General features: G+C 40.7%; 1 protein-coding gene across 1 annotated transcript in view; it reads left to right on the top strand.

Moving 5' to 3' along the window:
- OBI1 (ORC ubiquitin ligase 1) overlaps positions 1-22,160 on the top strand; it is a 41,854-nt gene that overhangs the window by 12,096 nt on the left and 7,598 nt on the right. Inside the window, exons 2-5 of the mRNA XM_042460273.1 lie at positions 2,074-2,209; positions 4,831-4,922; positions 7,685-7,933; positions 15,319-15,407. Of these exons, the coding sequence (XP_042316207.1) occupies positions 2,074-2,209; positions 4,831-4,922; positions 7,685-7,933; positions 15,319-15,407 (566 nt within the window). The remainder of the gene's footprint in view (positions 1-2,073; positions 2,210-4,830; positions 4,923-7,684; positions 7,934-15,318; positions 15,408-22,160) is intronic.

Below are 22,160 nucleotides of genomic sequence, written 5' to 3'. Positions count from 1 at the left end.
TTTTATTTCTGCCTTTTGTGTGATACAGCCTGTTGGACTTGCTAAATATCAATGCACAGAACATCTCAGCAGGGTTGATAACACCTCTTACCCTTCAGGGAAAACTTTTCTCACTTTTGTCTACAAGAAGAAGAAAAAATGTTTTGAGGTTTTACCCTGTGGATTTTTCAGTGCTGAGCTGCGTTTTGAGGCCACTGACTACAATCTTTTATCTTAAGGGTTGTGCAGATCTTTCATAGAGGCTGGGTTTCAGAAAATCCTAACATTCATTTATTTTCTCCAAGGTTCTAGTCCTCAGCTTGATGCCCACTCCAGAAGTGAAGCTGTGATTTGCTACTGTAGTAAAAGCAATAAAGCACTCAATGCCATCTTGAAAGAACTATTGAATTTTAATAGACATTGCCTAGATTTTTCTAGCACTTGAAAGGGTGTGTCAGATGTTCATGTTTCTTAAATGGCTCTTTGGATCAAAGCACTCTTTACATTCTTCCTGTGATTGTACCTTCTTATCCCCACCACTTCTTTTTTCTTCCTTAATTTAATTGTACAGTGTATGGAAATGTAAGAATGCTGTTAGAAGCATGTATGCCAAAAAAAGAGTATTAAGGGATGATGAACCTTTGGTCCTTCAGATGTTTGGAGCTTCCCAGCTCATAATTCCTTACCTTCAACTATGCTGGCTGGGGCTTCTGGAAGTTGTTGTCCAAAACATCTGAAAGATGTTGCCCCGTTGTGTGAGATTTATGTGTGTGTTGTTGATTTATGTGTGTGTGTCATATGCCTTCAAGTCATTTCCAATTTATGGTGACCCACCTAAGGCAAACCTAAGATGCAGGTTTTTTGGCAAGATTAGTTCAGAGGAGGTTTGTCATTGCCCTTCCCACTGGGGTGGGAAAATGGTAAATCAGGAACTACTGGTAGATCTGCGTGATTTGCAGTAGACCAGCAAGGCTTTCTAGCACCCAGTTATTTTAACAGTAGCTTGGTTTTCATGTCATGCTAAGCCAGGCAGGGGCGTCACTAGCATTGGCATCAGCATCACCCAGTGTGGTAACTCATGGTGTCACCCCTCAGTTGGCCTCCCATACCACTCCATACAAAACACTTAGCAATGTTTTTTGTACTAATGTTGCTCATAAATCATAATTCCTGTATATCACTGAATGTAATGGCAATAGTTGTGACCAAACAACTAGAAAATTACTTTTTTTAAAAAAAAATTAAACAAATTTAAAACTTGGGGCCTTGCCTTTTCTTCCCACTGAGCCTCAGTCTACTCAGCCCATCTCTTCAGCATTTTAAAGAGATGCAGGTGAATGCCACAGCTTACTTTTGCCAACAGGCAGATGTGTTGGGCAGCAATGGTGTCACCCTAAGGGGGTTTCACCTGGTGTGGCCCACACACTACATCGCCTTAATGACACCCCTGAAGCCATGGATCTTTGGGGAGTCTAACTTCGCATGGACAAGCAGCAGGCTGGTGCATATGGTTCTGATCCACTTAAAAGAGGAGTGACAGTAGGATTTTTGTCCATAGTTTGTTTTGTGAAGTGTGCAGATCTTACAGCAGCTGATGTTCTGGCTTGTTTCTTCCTCAACAAACTCGAGAAAGAAGCCTGGGGGGAGGGGGAACCCTGGACTAAACTCACACGGGATCCTACTGCTTTCACCAGAATTCGCAGTCCACATCCTTTTCCTGCTCTGCTCCACCCCCATGAACTCTTAAAAAGCTGCATGGGAGGGCTATAAACACTTTGTGTCATGGAAGATTCTAGCAGGAGGGGAGAGGAAAAAGTCACAATTGTTGTGGGCTGCAAAGTGGTCATTGTTGTCTGCCTTCAAGCCATTTCCAACTAATGATGACCCTGTCATAAGGTTTTATTGTTAAGATTTGTTCAAAGCAGGTTTGCTCTTTGCTCCACAAGACCCTGGCTAAAATCCAAATGTGTTCCAAAAACAGAAAGAAAAAAAAGAGTCCCCTCTTAGTTAAGAAAGCTTGGGGTTAGTTAGCAGTAGCTGTTTGTGTATGACAGTTTAAATATTTTTTAATTATGATTTTGTCTCCCTTGCAAGGTCCGTCAGCCTGTCATCTGCACCAACAATCATGTCTTCTGCTCCATTTGTATAGAAGTGTGGCTGAAGAATAACAGCCAGTGTCCTGCTTGTAGGATCCCAATTACCCCTGAAAATCCCTGCAAAGAGGTCCTAGGTAAGATAACTCTTCCCTCACAAACATCCCCACCAAATACATGCCAGACCCTTTTGTGCCTCAAGGTATAGATGGAAGAAGTTATTTTCTGTCAAGAGCTGCTTGCCCTGCTTCATGGGACCTAAGTCACAAATGAGCAGGTCAGAATCAAACGTGGATGCTACTCTTTTCTACAAATTGTCTGACACTCCCTGCTCTCTCCAAATCTCTCTCAATCTCTTTCTGTACTAATACTCTAAGGCTTCAGTTCGTAGATTTCGAAGAGACCACAAGGACCATCCAGTCAGCAGGAACTCTCAATCAAAGCATTCCTGACAAATGTCCATCCAGCCTCTGTTTAAAGATCTCCAAAGTAGGAGACTCCACTACACTCCGAGGGAGTGTGTTCCACTGTTGAATGGCCCTTACTGTCGGGAAGTTCCTTCTAATGTTGAAGTGGAATCTCTTTTCCTGCAGCTTGCATCCACTGTTCCAGGTCCTGTTCTCTGGAGCAGCAGAAAACAAGCTTGCTCCCTCTTCCATATGGCATCCCTTCAAATATTTAAACAGGGCTATCATAACACCCCTTAACCTTTTCTTCTCCATGCTAAACATCCCCAGCTCCCTAAATCATTCTTCATATGGCATGGTTTCCAGACCCTTCACCATTGTAGTCGCCCTCCTTTGGACACACTCCAGTTTCTCAACATCCTTTTTGAATTGTGCCTAGAACTGGACACGGTATTCCAGGTGGGGCCTGACCAAAGCAGAATAGAGTGGCACTATTACTTCCCTTGATCTAAATACTATACTTCTATTGATGCAGCCTAAAAATGCATTGGTCTTTTTAGCTGTCTCATCACACTGTTGACTCATATTCAACATGTGGTCTACTTGGACTCCTAGATCCCTTTCATTATCAAAGGAAACACAGGAGGGTCTCAAAAGAAAACAATAGCCAACAAATTCAGGAAAAGCCACACAAGGTACTAAATTTAATATTAAAAATGAATAATAATAATAATTTTATTTGTATTTTCCTGCCTCTCCCAGGTGGATCGAGGCGGGATTACAACCCAATACAATATACAAATGCAAATCACAACAATAAAAATAGCAATATACTACAATAGAATATAAAAATAGATAACAGTTAGTAACTAAAGAACATATGGAGTGTAACTACTAATTATATAATGAATTAAAATTACACAAACAAAAAAAATCAAAATAAGTAATAATTATATAACCATATACAGAAAGTAACAAACCATGTTTTGCAAAGTTGACTTTACTGACCACTACTTGACTGAATTAAATAGGCTGTAGTGACATATATGAGTAAGGTTGGTGGCAGCATACACTACTGGATGAAAAGCCATTACTGTCAATTCCACTCACGAATGAGTCTTGAAGTCTGGACTATTATGGAACATAATTGGAAAAAAGTTACCTTTTTATCTTTACTGAGGAAGCATTTTTGAAACTGCTTAAGAGGTCCAGAGATAGTTGTATATACAACCACATCTTTTCAATATATCTTATTATTCTTTATGCAACTCATAAAACTTTCTATTGAAACTACTAAAGGCATACTTTATGAACATTTCTTCAGGCTTGACACCTGAGGAAGTGAAGTAGTGTTTACTCTAGCATACAAGACGAGGTTGTTGTGATAGAGACAATTCTCTGTGAAGTTGGTTTGCTTATTATTCAGCATGACGCCTAAGGAAGTGAAGTAGTGTTTACTCCAGCATACAAGACTTGAACTTGTTGTGATAGAGACAGTTCTTTGTGAAGTTGGTTTGTTTGATATCTGAGGAAGTGAAGTACTGCTTACTCCAGGATACAAAACTTGAAGTTGGTATGACAGAGACAGTCTTTTTCATGGACTTCTGTTTAGCACTTTAGCAATTCAGTCAAGTACTGGTATTGTAAATACTATTTGTCAATAAAGTCAGTTTTGCAAAACAATGTCTGTTATTTTCTGTATATGATTATATAATTATTAGTTTCTTTCCTGATTTTTTTTTGTTTCTGTAATTTTAGTTTATTATATAATTAGTAATTATTCTCTGTATATTCTTCAATTACTTTTTGTTTATTTTTTATATTATATTTTGTACTTTGTATGGTTTTCTCCGAGTTTGTTAGGTATAGCTCCCAATCCAACATCCCCTTGCCATAGCATAAATATCCACATGCAGACCTATGCTATGCTGAGCCATATAATCCCCACCACTACCACTGCCCGTCCCCAGCCCATGACTTACTACTCACACAGTTATTCTGTGCTTTGCAGCAAGCTAACAGGATTGGAGAAGCATCCACTCCTACTCTAAAGAGTGGCATGCAGTTTGCAGAACTTGTTCCCATGCAGTCTTTGATTTGCTTGGTTAATTCTAGAATAGGCTTACTGTCATAAAACATGTACCACCCATGTCATTGCCCTTGAAATAAAGTCACGGCTTGTACTCTCTCACTTAACTGTGGAAAGAATCACAGCTGTGGTTAGGATGGCTGTGACCTGAAGGATAAGGCTGACTTGGTAAGTAGTCATTAGAAAAATGTGTCCTTGTCTGTGTGGCTTGTTGGTTTTTGAAGTAAACATTGCTGGGCAAACTTTTTTTGTGTCACTGCAGGAGGAACAAGCGAAAGCAATCCAGTGTTTAGCCCCACGATCAGGAAACAGCTCCGCAAAACAAGGCTTGAGATACTGCACAAAGAATACGAGGTAGGAGAATGTGCAGAAGATCTCATATTGCAGTGTTTCTCTTGGAACATGGTCTCTCTCCTTCTTCCTACTCCCTCCCTCCTTCCAGCTGTTAAAGGTCTTAATAACTTTGAGTGCATCTTTGTTGTTATATGCTTTCAAGTCATTTCTGACTTGTGGCAACCCTAAGGCAAACCTATCATGGGGTTTTGTTGGCAAGATTTGTTGAAAGGAGGTTTGCCATCTACACTAGAAGTAATGCAGTTTAACACCACTTTAACTGTCACGGCACCATCCTGCACCATCTTGGGATTTGTAGTTTTCTGAGGCACCAGTACTCCTTGACAGAGAAGGCTAAATCCCAGGATTCCATAGCACTTAAAGTGGTGTCAAACTTCATTATTCCTACAGTATAGATGCACCATTTGTGTCAAAGAGACAGCACCTGATGGTCCAGATCCTTCTACTCAAGAGCTGATTCGCATGATGCAAATGGACTATGCAGGAAGCCTATTAGTACGTTCTTGGGTGTAAATTAGTGGTGGCAATCAGTGACCCTCCCAAAGTGATTGGACTGGAACTTCCAGGAGCCCCAGTTAACATAGCCATTGGTGCAGAATGGTGATTGCTATAGTCCAAACAAAAACTGAACAGCTATGGAATTCCCAACCGTGATGTAGAGGGCCATGTGAAACAACAGTGCACAGATTCTTGAGGGAAAAGATGAATTACTGTGTATAAACAGGTTTATGTGGGCTAGAAGAAGCCAAGCATGTCGTTCTTCTGTGTACCTTTGGAAACATACAACTACATTACTGATAAATACTGTGGTAGTATATTGAGGTATTTAGCAATAAACAGACAAAAATTGCTGACTGTATATGAGAAATAACATTAAACAACACTATACATGGAAAAACATCTAAATGAAATAAGAGCATAAAATAGAAATAATAGAAATATCATAAAAGCATTGTTATGTGGTTGTTGTGTGCCCCCAAGTTGTTTCTGAGAGCCAGCGTAGTGTAGTGGTTTGAGCATTGGACTATGACTTGGGAGACCATGTTCGTATCCCAGCTCAGCCATATAAACCCACCAGGTGATATTGGGCAAGTTACACACTCTCAACCTCAGAAAACCTCTTCTGAAGAAACTTGCCCCATGATAAATTTGCCATAGGGTTGCCATAAGGCAGGAATGACTTGAAGGCACACAACAACAAGATGAACCTATCACAGGGTTTTATGGGACTCACCCAAGGTCATCCTATAGGTTTCCATGGCCAAGCAGGAGCATTAAACCCTGATCTCCAGAGTCATAGTTCAACGCTCAAACCACTACACGACACTGGGTCTCTCAATACTAAAACACTACAACTCAGCATGGTGATCTGTGGCCCAGTGCTAGTCCATGAGCTCACCTTTCCATGGTGAATTTCCAGGAAAGAAAGAAAAAGTTATAATCAATGAGTGCAAATCTGATGCCAGTCCCTGGCACACAGGGAGAAAAAAATCCCTGCTGGTCCACCACATCAGATAAAAAGCACTGACCTAAATTAAATATAGAATAGGCAATGGGAGACAAATAAGCAAAGCAAAGTACAAAGCAATAAAGCAATAGAAAAACTAAGATTATACTAGGTTTCACATGAACTATAAGGAGAATCATCTCACATGATTGCAAAGTTAGCACAGTAGATAAGGATGATGGTAAACAGTTAACATGAAACAGGATGTGTGTGTGTGTGTGTGTGTGTGTGTGTGTGCCAGGTTGAATACCAGTTTTGGTGGGAAAGACAGGTATAAATAAAATTAATAATAATTAGTTCTTGTTCGGAAGTAGCTCCTCTTCAGAAAAAGTGAAGCTTGTCAATGAACTGGCAAAACACACAGTCACAAATAAACCAGTGGGAAACCAAAGGAAAACAACCACTTGCAAATTACAAAAAAAAACCAACACAAAATTGACAAAAATGTCAACAGTTGCTTAACAAAAGATAAATATGAGCAGAGTCAAAATGGATTTGTCTTCCATTTTTGAAGTAAAGCAGCTGGTGAGAGTGTTTGGGCAGCAGGAGTTAGTAGTTATCATGTAAAAGGATATTTCCTAGGCTGACCATATACACCGTTTTAAACAGGACATACCATTTTTTTTTCATATTTTCAGGTCTCCTGTTGTTTTAATATTAATGTCAATTTTGTCCTGTTTTCACGAAAAATGCCCTTGAAGATCCTTGTTTGAAATTGTGGCTATCCAAAGGGGGGGGGGGAACAACCACCCCAAAACAAAATAAAACAAATATTGTGTCATGGAGTGCGAGAAATTTTATGATGAAGTATTGAAAGACTGAAATTTGCTGCATAGAAATACTTCATCGGATAAATATTCATGGTATGATTGTGGTTTAATACAGTCCCCCTTTACATTTATCTAAATTTTTGTATGAGTTCTGTCAGTGAAGAATAATTGTTAGCTCAATATGTGTATGTAATAAAACTTGTTATCATCTTATGTTTTCATCTTACCTGTCCCATTTTTGCCATCCCAGCGTCTTATTTTCGTCTCAAGGAAATATGGTCAGCCTAGTATTTTCAGAATTTCTGTCTTGGTGGAAAATTGGACTAAATCTTTTATGTTCCTGGCCAACTCCTTAGGTATAATTAAACAGTGTAGTTTTCTTTCAGCCTGTGATGATGTTGTGTATCTTTTTCTCCCTCTTGCTGCCACACAAAAAAGGTACTCAGATTCTCACACAATTGATAATGGTTTGTTTCATTCTGAAGGATGAGATCGAATCTCTGCAGAAAGAGGTGGAAGAGATGAAAGAGAAAAACTGCAGCTTGGAGTCCCAGCTCAAATCTGTCCTGCAGCCCTTAACAGTGGATGTGTCTGACAAAAACCGGGAGAGTCCTCAACTCTCAGATGAGGAGCACAAAGTTGATCCTGAGACTTTGGCAACGTGGACTCAGAAGCTTCAGGCTGCAAATGATATGTATGAAAAAGCGAAGGACGACATGGACAAGTTAACCGAGGTAATAAATGTCTGCTAAACTGATCGGGCAGCCATCTAAATATTTAATTTTTAACAGGCAGGGGAAAGGGCTGTTTGACCTTTGAGAAATTCCTGGATACTCCAGAAAGCAGAATAGAGCCGGAATACTGGGTGATTGACCTTCTGCTATTTAAAGGTAAAGGTAAAGGTAGGCCCTTGACATGAACATTTAGCCATAACCGACTGTGCTATTCTCCATTACTAAGCCGAAGAGCCAGTGTTGTCCAGAGACAACTCCAGTGGTCATCTGGCTAGCATGACTGCACCGAACGCTGTTACCTTCCCACCGAAGTGGTACTTATTTATCTACTTGCACTTGCATGTTTTCGAACTGCTAGGTTGGCAGATGCTTAGGCTGGTCATGGGAGCTCACCCTGTCATACAGCACTTGGGCCTCGAACTGCCAACCTTCCGATCTTCCAGTCATCAGAAGTGGCATCTTAACTACTAAGCCACTGCATCCCGCACATTTGACTATTTGGCCACAGTCAAATACTCTATAAAATCAAGAATGTTTCTGCACAAGTGACAGATTTTTGCCTGATAAATGTTCTTTAGCAGAGCTTGGAAGAGTTACTTTCTGGACTAGGATCCAAATGGGCCATGCTGGTCAGGAGATTCTGGATATTGTAATCCAAAACATTTTTCCCAAGTTTTACTTTTATTTATTTATTTATTTTTTATTTTTTATTTTTTATTTTTTATTTATTTATTTATTTTTTTTGCTATCTAAGATCAAACATCCACTGCCTTATTGTTTTGGCTGCATCTGCACTGCAGAATTAATACCATTTGACCAATTAACTGCCATGGCTCAATGCTGAGGAATTCTGAGATTTTTAATTTTGTGGGATATTTAGCCTTCGCTGTCAGAGAGCTCTGGTGCAACAACAAACTACAGATCCCAGAATTCCATAGCATTGAGCCATGGCAGTTAGAGTGGAGTCAAAGTGCATTAATCCTGTACTATAGATGTAGCTGTGATCTCTCAAAAGCTTATTTTTCTCCTTCCCAATAGCCTTGCACAACAAGACATCCTCTAGCTGTTTTGGATTACAGCTTCCAGAAGCCCTAGTAAATGCTATCAATGGTCTGGGAAGTTAGGAGTTATAGACTAAAATTTCTGGATAGCATCAGGCTTGGGAGAGCTGACCTAACTTCTACCTGCCATGTGCAGGAATGAACAAGAATAGTAACGAGTTTGGAGTGTTGCATAGAGTTTTTATAAACTTATATGTTATCCTTCACTGAAAAGTGATAATTATTTCCATGAAAGGCTGAAAAACTGGATTGAAAATGCCACAGAAGTAGATTTTTAAGCTACATTAATAAATAAACAGTATGGTAAAAGCAGCAATTACAGGCTTCTGCTCCTCAATACTGTACTTTAACAATAGTGACAACAAAATCTCTTTTTTCCCCCTCCCGTTAAGCTGCTAAGACCAAGAAAGCTTTGTGAGCATGGAGAATTGGGTATATTTATCATTTTGTAAATCCGTATACTGTACTCAGAATCACCTTGTTCAGCAATTCTGCATCTCTTCTCCTGAGTTGCTGAGCCCTCCCTCAACCCCCTGATGCATAATAATTATCGCCCAGTATCGCTGTTGCCATTTTTGGGAAAGGTGATCGAGAGGGCGGTTGCAATCCAGCTTCAATCGATCATGGATGAAACGGATTATCTAGACCCATTTCAAACCGGTTTTTGGGCAGGCTACGGGGTTGAGACTGCCATGGTCTCCCTGGTCGATGGTCTCCGTCTGAGCATGGACAGGGGTAGCGTGTCCCTGTTAGTGCTCTTAGACATCTCAGCGGCTTTTGATACCATAGACCATGGTATCCTTCTGGAGCGCCTGGAAGAGTTGGGAATCGGGGGCACTGTGCTTCAGTGGTTCCGTTCCTACCTCTCCAGGAGGTTCCAGATGGTGCAGCTGGGGGACGTGTGCTCCGACAAGAGGGCGCTTACATCTGGTGTCCCTCAAGGAGCCGTTCTGTCCCCCATGCTCTTTAACATTTACATGAAACCGCTGGGAGAGATCATCCGGAGGCATGGGGCGCAGGGTTATCAGTACGCTGATGACACCCAAATAGTCTTCTCTATGTCTCCGACTGATGCAGTAACCAAGGTTGGCATCTCTCCTCTCGTGGAATGCTTGGAATCGGTAATGGGCTGGATGAGGGAAAACAGACTCAGCCTGAATCCAGAGAAAACGGAAGTACTCGTGATAGGTTCTCCTGGCCCAGGGATGGCAGTGTTTCCACCTGTCCTGAACGGGATCACGCTTCCTGTGAAGGACTCAGTACGCAGTCTGGGGGTGCTCCTTGACTCGTCACTCCACCTTACATCTCAGGTGGATGCGACGGTCAGGAGCACCTGTTATCAGCTTCTGTTGATATGCCAGCTGCGTCCCTACCTGGGCCGGGGGGACCATGAAACAGTAGTACATTATCTGGTAACCTCTCGTTTGGACTTCTGCAATGCGCTCTACAGGGGGCAACCCTTGTACCATACCCAGCAGCTGCAATTGGTACAGAATATGGCGGCAAGACTGGTCACTGGTACATCCAAGGCCAGCCATATAACATCGGTCCTTAAGGACCTTCATTGGCTGCCTATTCGCTTCCGGGCGCAATACAAGGTGTTGGTTATTACCTATAAAGCCCTAAATGGCTTGGGCCCAGGGTACTTAGAGGACCGCATCTCCCCATACAATCCGCCCCACACACTCAGATCTGCCGGGAAGCATTTGTTGAAGGTTCCAGAGGCCAGATTAGTCACCACCTCTCAGAAGGCTTTTCCATCTCAGCCCCTAAACTCTGGAACTCACTTCCCGATGAGCTCTGCTCGGCCACCTCCTTAGATCGCTTCAAGAAGGGTTTGAAAACACACCTTTTCGAGCAGGCATACCCTGACTCCTGACTCCTATAGACCTCCCCTTCTCCTCCAGACAGCATTGTTACGCTGTCATGAGTTTTTAATTGTACAGTGGTACCCCGGGATACGAATGCGCCGCCTTACGAAATTTCCGGTTTACGAAAAAAATCAATAGGAAAAAACTGTTCCGGGTTACGAAGGTTTTTTCGGGTTACGAAAAAATTTTTGGTGCTTTTCGGCGCTATTTCGCACGAAATCGCGGCTTTTCCCCATTAGCGCCTATGGCTTTTTCGGCTTACGAAGCATTTCGGGTTACGAACGCGGCGGCGGAACGAATTATTTTCGTAACCCGGGGTACCACTGTATTTTATAGTTGTTGTAGTTGCTGATGGTTTTTTATGTTATTGTTGTTATGTTATTGTACGGAATATATGATGTGAACCGCTTTGATTTTTTAAGAAAAGCGGTATATAAATAAAAAATTTATTTATTTATTATTATTTATTGCTGTTTTGTACCTGGGACTTTGGACAAAAGTAGCAGGAGAGGAAACAAAATGTGTTTTGCAAACCTCAGCCTGTCCTGGCATTACAGTAGCCTAATGGGTTGTGATAGCAAAGGCATTCATTCCTGTTCAAGAAGACCTGCAGTTGGTTCATAAGCCTGTGTCGCAGAAGCCTGAGTCTGAATGTCTGGGGAGAAATCTGGATTAAGGAGGCACACCCAAGACTATATACCTGCCACTTTGGGAAAGTGTGCAACCCTGTCTGCCAACAAGCTGATTGCCTCTTCTCCAGACAAACAGACTACCACTAACACTAACCTGGTATACAGGGGGTTAAGTTCCAGGGGTTGGAAGACTTACTTTTTGGGGCTACAGCTTTCAAAACCATTCAGCTACTGCCCATTCTGACTGAGGGATTCTGGGAACTGCAGTCTCCCCCCTTTAAAAAAAATCCCTTTTCCAAACTCTGGAACAATGTTCAGAGTGACACTGGTAACCATGACATTTACAAAGAGCACAGTTTATCTGGACTTCCAGAGTTAATTTTATGCATTGTTATATGAAATACTAAAATCATCTTAATGTTTGGATACTTTGGCAATGTTTGATCATCCTTCTGACCACTATCACCACCTCCTCCTCCTCCTCCTCCTACCCCTTTTGGAACACCTATAGCAAAACATTGACTATTTGTGTCACTAATTGCCTGTTTTGTCATTTTTTGCCAATTCAACAGCTGTTAATTGTATTAGACTGGCTTTTCATGCCCTTTCATTCTGCCAATAATCTATGCAATATATCTGATAGTCATCCATCTGATTTACAGATGTTGTTCAGTTGGCTGGAAGAGGTCATACATCCTTGCTTTCATTGGCTGATTGAGAATGTGTGAGCTGATACAAAAGTTTGTGTGTTTCAGGGACAGAACTTTAAAAGTTTATTTTTTTGGCTCCACACTGAGCCATCTAGGGGATTCTGGGAATTGTAGTCAGCAAAGTAACTTTCCCAAGCTTTGCAGTGAAGCACAGCATCCATCAATTCTGGAAAAGGTATTGTTTTTAGAGTCCAGTTCTTACAACCAGTAGATACAGGTGGTAATGTTTGTATGGCCTATACCACCAAGCTTGGGGTAATGGCTAGAACCCTGTCAGTGTATTGTGCCAGTGTAACTACACCAGTATAGGCAGTGGTGACGTAATGGCTGTGAAGGAAACAAAACAAAAATAACAAAAAATGGAAGTCAGAAATCAAGCAAAACTGAAATGTTTTGAAAGCTTATAATTGTAGTCCATCTATATAAATAAAAATGTAAATGTTTGTTTGTTCAAAATCTTAAATCTCCAAAGGTTCTTCACCAATTGGTTTGAAATTTTGACACAATGTTCCATTCGAATACACACGTTTTTATATACCTAATAGGTTTTTATATATAGATGTCACACCTGTGACAGGTAAAAATATGTTTTTAAAAAACCAGCGCCATCTGTTGAACATATCAGCGACACCACCCAATGGATATGTCATTTCAATTTAAGAGATTGCAATTCACAGTCCGATTGGCGTTTGCAATCACCATCAACAAAGCTCAGGGCCAATCTTTAGAATTGTGCAGTTTAGATTTAGACATGGATTGCTTCTCACATGGACAATTATATGTTATGTGTTGTAGAGTCTGCAAACCAAACTATCTCTATATCTACACAGACAATGGAACAACAAAAATATTGTATACGTACAAGCATTGTGAAATTAAATATTTTAGAAACGTGCGCTTTCTCTTTTCTTTCTTTTCCATTTAACCAAACTGAGCCACAGCAATGCATGGCCGGGTACAGCTAGTATAGTATAAATGAGTATACAGTTGGCCCTCCGTTTGCATGGGGGATCCATTCTGGAACCCACCCACCCCCACCCCCACACACACACATGCAAAAACGGAGCCTCATGCATATTCAAACTCATAGGCTTGAATAGGGCACTGGGCAAGCATGCCTTTAGAAGTAACTGAGGTCGCCCTTCCATGCATAAGCAAGGTCGTGGATCTCAGAGCCACGAGTTAGAAGGGGCGACTGAAATTACAAAAACATAATTACTGTATAGAAAATAGCATAAGGTAACTGAATAACAAGGCCACTAAAACATATATTTGTATACAAAACCAGTACAAAACATAGATATAAAGTGTGGTTATTAAATATTATACAAACATTGCACAAAACCATCAATATACAGGTTGAGTGTCCTTTATCCCATGCCGAAATTCAAAATACTCCCAAATCCAAAATAGTGCATATGAGTCACTGAAATAGAGACATTTTTGCTTTCTGATGGTTCAGTGTACATGAACTTTATTTCATTCACAAAACTATTAAAAATATTATGTATAAAATTACCTTCAGACCATGTTTATAAGGTGTTTATGAACCATAAGTGATTTTTATGTTTAGACTTTGGTCCTGTATCCATTATCTATATGCAGATATTCAAAAATTCAAAATCCTTCTGGTTCCAAGCATTTTGGATAAGAGAGAATCAACCAGTATTGCAAAAATATAGTATGGCACTAGAGAAAGAGGCAGCTTGGAGCCAGCAAGTTTTATCTGCCTTTCCTTGAACTATTGAAAAGAGCTGCCACTACAAGGATAGTGTACCAAAAGGATAATGGCATGGGAGAGACATGTTGAATCATTATCATACAAGAAGAGGTCTTAATATTTTAAAAAAATACATTCAGGAAGAGTTGTTCCCTGATATGATATGTATGTTTGTGTGTACGGCTTTGGGGATGGCATTCCAACTTCCCATTTGCTGCCTGCAGGTCAATGGCCTAAACCGTGAATGTGAATGTGAAATATTTGTTTTGTATGGATGGGTCTGCAGTTGTCTGCCAAACAAATACAGTCAGGTGTCAGCCACATACACATAAAATTAACTTTCTACTCGGCTCTATTTTAGTCTCAATTGAGGACATATGGAATCATGTGAGGCAAAGTTAGACATGACAATTTCATCTCACACAAAAACTAGTGGATCACCAGGAAACTTTTTCCAGTTTGCCGGACATCATAGTCATAGCTAAACATGCTGTGCCAGAAACTTTCAAGATGTTGGACTGCAGCTCCTATGATCCCTTACCATTGGCTGTGTTGATGGGTGTTACTGTCTAGCAACATCTGTAGGGCCACCCACTTTCCAAGCCAATTTTTAAGCAATGAAACAGGACAATAGACTTAAACTGTAAGCTGTCTAGAATCCCACTTTTGGGGGAAGCAAAATATTGCCATCATCATAATTGGCGGGTTTTTCTTGATTTACAGTTGTCCTTTCCAAATATCTTGGACTTAACTGGCTTGGGACAATGCCATTCAGTGAGACAAGAGAGTCTGTTAATCAAGAGGCTTATTAATAGCAACATTCTGGAAGCAAGAGAAATGGCAAATGAGTTGTCATCATGGATTTCCTTTGCATTCATTTGAATCTGTCCTTTAAAAAAATATGGAAAAGCCACTGGGCAGTCTTATAGTCTGGTTGGGAGAGTAAAGAGGCTGTTCAACATTCATTTTGCTGATACCTGCACATTGTAATGTTAATGCATTTAAAGTATTTAGTCATGTGGAGAAAGGGGGGAAACATGGAATTGCCATTAGTATATCCCCCTTGATGACTGTCAGACTGAGCTAACACGGCTCTGTTTATTTCCCTGGATAGAAGCCTTGCGGCGTATTTTGGGAATATAAATTAAAAATGTCTGTTCTCTCTTTGGTTTTTGCAAGCCATTTCCCAGGGTAATTTTTAAGTGGTGTCCCTGTCTGGTGGAGTGTGGTAGGGGAGGAGGGAAGGCAGCTTGGATTAACTGTTGCTATTTCAAATATGTCATTTCTTTAACATCTCTAGCAGTTTTCCTTTTAAATGTTAGTTAAATTATGTTGAGCTTGGCTGTAGCATTGGTGGTAGTTTTATGAATAATTTTCTTCCTTCCATATAGGTAAATAAGAAACTGAGGCTTGAAAACGGGAGCCTTGTGAGGGAGAACTTGCGGCTAAAGGCTGAGGTTGGAAGCCGATCGCCCCAGAAGTATGTAAATATTTTAAACCCAGTCGTGCATTATTCATTTGACCGTATTTAACTCTTGAAGGGCCATAACACAGGGTTGCAGCACTATTTGACACAGAGCTGGGGTTGGGCTTGTCTCTCTGTTGGGGTCTGGGCAGGGAATTATTTAAAGCCTGTCCCATTGTTTTACCAGAAGAGGTGCTCATGGTGGCTAAGAATAGTGAAGGGCAAATTCAGAACAAAATCTGAATTAAACCACATTTTGAACACATGAAAGTAAAAGACATAGCCAGCACTCAACACTCGACAAGTTAAACAGGCTTCTACAGCTGATCAGCCTGTATGTGAAAGGACTATTTAATTATTACTGTTACTATTTTCACTACTACTACTAGTAGTAGTAGTACAGTGGGCTGTTGGTATCCACTGAGTTTTGGTTCCAAGACCCACCCACCCATCCCCCATATAGCAAAATCCATGGATGCACAAGTCCCATTAAATACAGTGGATAGTAAAATGGTGTCCCTTGCATAAAATGGCAAAATCAAGGTTTGCTTTTTGGAATTTTTGAATATATATTTTTTAAATATTTTCAAGCCATGGATGATTGAATCGGTGGATAAAGAATCTGTTGAGTGGATATGGAAGGCCAACTGTAATTGTTCTTCTGCTCATCAAGGCCCTCACAGTATAACAAAATATGGGGACAACTTTCTTTAAAAACAGATTTAAAACAACTTTTAAAGCCAATTTTAAAGAGCAAAGGCCATATGGAGCAATAGTTTTGACTGCCTGCTGGAACCTCAGAAAGGTTAGAGCCAAACTGACTGCCTTTGGGAGTGAATTGACAACAGAAGTACTGCCACAGGGAAAGTCCTGTCTTTTGTCCTCTCAAGGTTGTGGGAGACACAGGGCCTCTGCTAAAGAAGCCAAATTCTGGGTAGGCTCACAGAGAAGGAAAAAAAAGAGAAAAGATTTTTTAAAAGCCATTTAGCACCTTTGAGACTAAACAGGGAGAAGAAATGGCTTACCTAAGCACTATGATTCCACTTCAAGTCCATTGTTTCCATCTTATGGAATCCTGGGATTGGCATTTTTTCCACATCTTTACAGAGCAGTTTTGCAATTTTTAGAAGCCACGTGCATAAAAAGAAAGAAAGAAAGGGGGGAGGAGGGAGGGAAGGAGGTTGAGGGGGTGAAAGAAAAAGAACCGTGGCAGCACTTTAAGACTAGCTGGTTTTTATTCTGTCATGAGAAGTACAGAGTGATAGTAAATGCTCTGGTATATTTACACAGTTGTGGAAATGGGCTGCAATGTAATAGGATCCAAAAGGATGCAAATCATGACCCCTGTCCTAAATTTTCAAAGGGCTGAGTAAGGTGATACAAGTCTTTCAGAACTTTACAGGGATCAGTTACTGTTGATGTGTGAAAGCAATAAATCTGCTTACCAAACATCGATTTCCCAGGCTTCAAAACCTTCTCTGAGAAGATTTCTTTTGCTATATGTGTAGGACTCTTGTATTAATATATGTTGTGTGCCATGATGCCACTGTCTTTCCTCATACGTCTGCTAATGGACTGGAATTTGTGAATATAATTCAATTCAGTAATTTCTCTTTCTAGTCTTGCTTTGTAATTTCCTTCTTCAAGGACTGCAACTTATAAATCATTTGTATATCTAGGAAGGTTGAAATGTTCTGCAACAGGGTTTTGGGTATTGCCATGTCTAATGTCATATTTGTGTCTGTTAAACCTCTTGTGTAGAGACTTTACTATTTGTTCAGTGTAGAATTGGTAGTGTTGCTGGCATAGCATGCCATATATCACATTGAAGGAAGAACAAGTAAGAAGAGGATTTGGTAGTATGTTCTGGGGGAAGACTGGAGCCATGTAAATACATGTAGCGATCAGTAGTTTTTCAATGAAGTGTGATGCTTAGAAGTTCATACCTAGCTCCCTAAGTCTCTTCTCATAGGGCACAGATGGTAGAGAGAAAGTTGTTGAAGTTGTGATTGTTTTCCATGTGGCCAAATTACAAAGATGTCATCTATAATGTAGAAGATCTGATTTATTCAGATTAATAGCTGTGATAGTGTGGGAGCCAGCTTCTTTTAGCTTGCTTCACCATGCAGCTATAGTAAAATACAGATTGTGAATAGGACTTTGGTGTCCTCCTGACATTTGGGGCTGAAGTTTTCATAATCTCTTTACTATCTGTTATCCTGATCATGGCTAATGAGAGTCCTCCAAGGGACAGTAGGCTGCTCATCTCTATTAGTAGTCATGTGGACAGGTGGGATGTATCTTGGGATGCATCTGTACCACACAATTATAGCAGTTCGATACTACCATAACTGTTATGGCTCCATCCTAAAGGATCTTGGGTTTCTTGGTGAGGGACTTAGAATTGTCCACTGAAGAACACTAGTATATGATGGCTAACAACTCTTTAAAAGGGGAATGGACAGATATATATAAGACAGGAATGTCAGTGGCTGCTAGTTATTACTAGTTATTATGGCTGTATTGTACCTCTAGGATCAGAAGCAGCATGCTTCTGAAAGCCTGTTGCTAGAGAACAACCGTGGGAGAATATAATTGCTTTCACGTGAGAGCTTTCCATGGCCTCAGGTTGTTCTCTATGAATAGAATGCTGATCTAGATAGACCTGTGGTCTGATCCAGCATGGCTATGCTTTTGTTCTGATGTTCATTCCCAGAAGTACCACATAGCATGATAAGGAATTATGGAAGTAATTGACTTAAACATCTAGGGAGCCAAATGTTTCCTCATCCCAGTCTGCTGAATATCCATCTCTTAAAATGGTGACACAAGAGAGGTGATAGTTTTCTGCAACTTGGCTCTCAACTTAAAAAGCACTATGTAGGGTCAGATGCGAATACATTCCTGTGTTTAATTCACTGGAAATATCCCAACGGGAAGCTGATATGTGCTGATGCAGGCCTCCTAAACCCATGCTTTCTAGACTTGTCCCTTAGGGCTGCTAAAATATTGGCCCTTCTCTTTGGAGAATGTGCTTCAGTTTTTGGCTAGAAATTACTTGTTAAAAGAGGCTACACTTGAGACTACAATGCTTTTTCTTGGTGAACAAATTAGAAGTTGCCTCTAATGCAGGTTGCATTAAATAAACATAGTACACATTTCTTCCATTGAAAAATTTTGCTGGATCTGCATATAAGAGAATTATCCTAAACTTCAGCATATTGTTTATCATCAAGTCTCATCATTCCATGGGAGCTACAGTTGGCTCTTTAACAGTGACTTAGTAATGGACCATTCAGCCTAGTTTGTCTCACCTGTAATGCTTTCACAGAGCACTTTTGAATGTGCATAGTACAGTCTGCCTCCTCCTTGCAATGGTTGGCCACTGATTGCTGCATTCTAGATGGCAATAATGCATCTTGAAAGGAAAATGTCTCACCTGATACTTGAAAGTGAGTCAACATCTGTTAAAAATATAACAATACATTGTTTAGGCTATAGATATTTACCTCTGGATCACGAGAGCAGAGTCTCAGCCGCAGAAAGGGTCAAAGCAGTTCCTCCATCCGTTTCCTCCTTACTTATCTGTTAAAATACTGGTTGAGCACCCCTAATCCAGAAATCCAAAAATTCCCAAAGCCCAAAACTTTTTGCCACCAGCTACTCACTTCAGCATTCAAGGGGGCAGCTCTGATGGACTCCTGCTTGTTGGTCTCTCATTTCCATAGTCTCTCTCCAGTCTCATGTCTCATACCCTACAGAAACAATGAACAAATGAAACATGAGACTGGAGAGAGACATGAGGATCTGTAAAATGATGGGAGGCATAGATTTATGCTGAGCACTACACTTGGATTCCCATCATTTCACAGATCCCCAGTCTCTCCTCAACTGTGTCTCTTCAGCCTCTCAACTCTTGTGCCTTTCCCAACCTCACATCTCTCTCCAGCCTTGCAAATAATTACATACTATGCTACTTGTGTCATGTGTTGTGTATTATGTATTATGCATGTGCAAATACCTGTATTCTAAAATCCAAAACACTTCTGGTCCCAAGCATTTCAGATAAGGGGGACTCAGTCTGTACTTACATCTTGCCTTTTACCCAAAAACCCTAGGGTAAAGCAAAGACAATAAAACAGTTTGCAGTGAGCTGCTTTGGCAGATGGATTGTAGTGTCCCTGTGAGCATCATGTCAAAATGTCAACAACTGTCCAGTGGTGTGAAAGAGTCAACTTGTATTAATGACCTTGTTGAATACTACTTGCATTTGCTTGACTGAGAGAGATGTGAAGGCTGAGAATGGACAGGGAGGTTGACTTTTCTCTGTTGCTACCCTGCTCATACAGTTCTTATAGCTCTGAGGGGGCAGGTGGGTCATACTTGTGCACTGATTTCCTTCACTTGCTTCTGCATTGTACAACCCTTCATAGTCTATCTTCCATTTGACTCAGCCCAGGAGGGAATGCGCACCAAGCCAGATACCCTATGTGTACACTGACAGGGATTTGATTTGATTACCAGCCAAAGGGTATGTCTGGGTAGAATTTGTGTTGGGGCCCAGTTCTGCCACTTGCTGTGAGGGGATGCTGGACGCTATCAATAAAAGAGTTATAATGCTTCTCTGCAGTGTACCATCTGCTGCAGCATTTATTATCAGTAAAGCACACGCTATAGCAGTAACATAGTAGTGGTTGGCACTGGAAGAACTCGTGGGGCGGTCTGGAACTGCATCCAGTCCCAGGTCAAGACAAAACTAAAACAGTTAAACAAGTTAAACAGTCACCTGTGTGCCCCATATAAATATGCACCAGAGGACAGTTGAACCATCTGTAACAGCCAAGAGGGGAGACGCCTGCATTTTGGAGAGGGAAACTAGTGAAAAATTTCTTCTCTTCTTTTCTTCCATCGACAATATTCTCTACTGCATCTCTAAACCATCTGTGAATGGAAAGAGACTACCTAGTCTCCTAAAAAGCAAAAATTCTTATGTCTGTATGTACTGTACGTGCTTGTCCTTTGAAACTTGCTTTTCCTTCAGTATGTTGAAACATACAAAGAAGACTCAACTACCCCTCCTTGTCTCCCCTTGGGAATCTGTTAATCAGTTCTAAGAGGCATTCGACTTGCTGAATCCAAGAAACAGTTCTAAACTTATAAAGACAGAAGGCACTGATGAGTTGAAGAATTGTTTCTCTGATGGAAGCCTGTTAGATGTGTCATTGTGTTTTAAAATGAGAATATTTTGGAGGAAGGGGAAGGAGATTCAGGTGAAACTAGAAATGCCTTTCAGCCTTCTTGTTGTCCTAGAATGATGACGAGTAATTGGAAATTCTTCTCCATATGTCAACAAGGGGAGAGGCTTTTCAGATGGGGCTCCCTGACTATGGGATACTCTCCCCAGAGAAATATGATTCAACCCAACCTAGCCCCCTTTTTTTGGCTCTAGTAGCTTTTTGTTTCTCTGAGCATTTTAAATGGTTGACTAAAAAAAAACACACACAACTATTATTACAATATTTGTTTTGTGTTTTGTTTTATTTGTTGCTTTCTCTGTTGACTTTTTTTAAAAATTACAACAGATTATTTTGTTGTATTGTATCGTATATAGCAGCTGTATTTGTGTATTATCCTGGTTTCCACATACAATGGAGACACTTTTTTAAAATGAAATAATAAGTACTGTACAGATAATCTACTGAAACTTGATTTGCTTTCTAGGAAGAGCTTACTTGGGATTCTGTTGGGAGACAGAAACTGAATGGAAATGTGAGGGAATTACTTTAGGGAAAATGTTCTCGGTGCTGCGACTAAGCAGCCGGAATGGATGTTGCCATCATAACTTGGTTAAGGAGCTTCCTGAGGGAGCTGTTAGCAGGTGAAGAACTAAGATAGAAGGGGGCAGATGTCAAAGTAGGTCTCCTCTTCCTTTTGCTTCATTTGCTTATTAATGATTTTGTATGTTGTCCAGGTCAGAGCCCAAATACCCTAAAGGCGCAGATCACATCTGGTTTTGGAAGCTAAACAGGGTCAGCCCTGGTTAATACTTGGCCGTCAGGAAATACCAGGTGCTGTAGGCTATATTTCACAGAAGGAAATGGCAAAACCGCCTCTGAGTGTTCCTTGACAAAGAAAACCCTGTGAAATTCATGAGGTCACCATAAGTTGACAGGCGACTTGAGGGCATATACACACACGTTGTCCACAGAAAAGGTTCTAGGTATGTAGTCTGGTTCCCTCTAAATATTTGGAACTATGACCTGCATAATCCCAGACCCATCAGGTATGTTGGCTGGGGTTCAGGAATGTGGTAGTCCAAAACATCTGAGCTTTCATTCAGTTACGTCACTGTCATAGTGCAAGGTCTGTTGCGCTAGCAGTTGCACATTTTCAGTTTTGGCATGCATAGGTAGTATCCATTATAGGTTTTTTTTTAATTGTCCAAGCCCTTGTACAAAGGTGTAGAGATGCTTTAGCGGGCATTTTCACTCCACTGGCGTAACACTAGATTTACATGTTGGAGAGAAGCTGGTTTGCTACCTCAGATTTAGTTTTATATGTATGCATGTCTGTGACAGTCTAGAAAGCTGGAAGAGTTCAAAGATATAGCTGTGTTAGTCTGGAAAATCAGTATGCAAAAGGATTGTGTAGCACCTTTGAGACTAACTGAAGCCTGAAACAGATGGGTAAAAAGAAGCAGCTTCTGACCACTTCAGAGATGTGGTGTTCAATGACGCAGGCCCCCAAAGCAGTCGGGAGCTGCTCTGA

The sequence above is a fragment of the Sceloporus undulatus genome, chromosome 3, assembly GCF_019175285.1.
Source record: "Sceloporus undulatus isolate JIND9_A2432 ecotype Alabama chromosome 3, SceUnd_v1.1, whole genome shotgun sequence".
NCBI classification, from domain to species: Eukaryota; Metazoa; Chordata; class Lepidosauria; order Squamata; family Phrynosomatidae; genus Sceloporus; species Sceloporus undulatus.
Note: the sequence above shows the minus strand (reverse complement) of the source record. Positions and strands in the feature narration are given on the sequence as shown.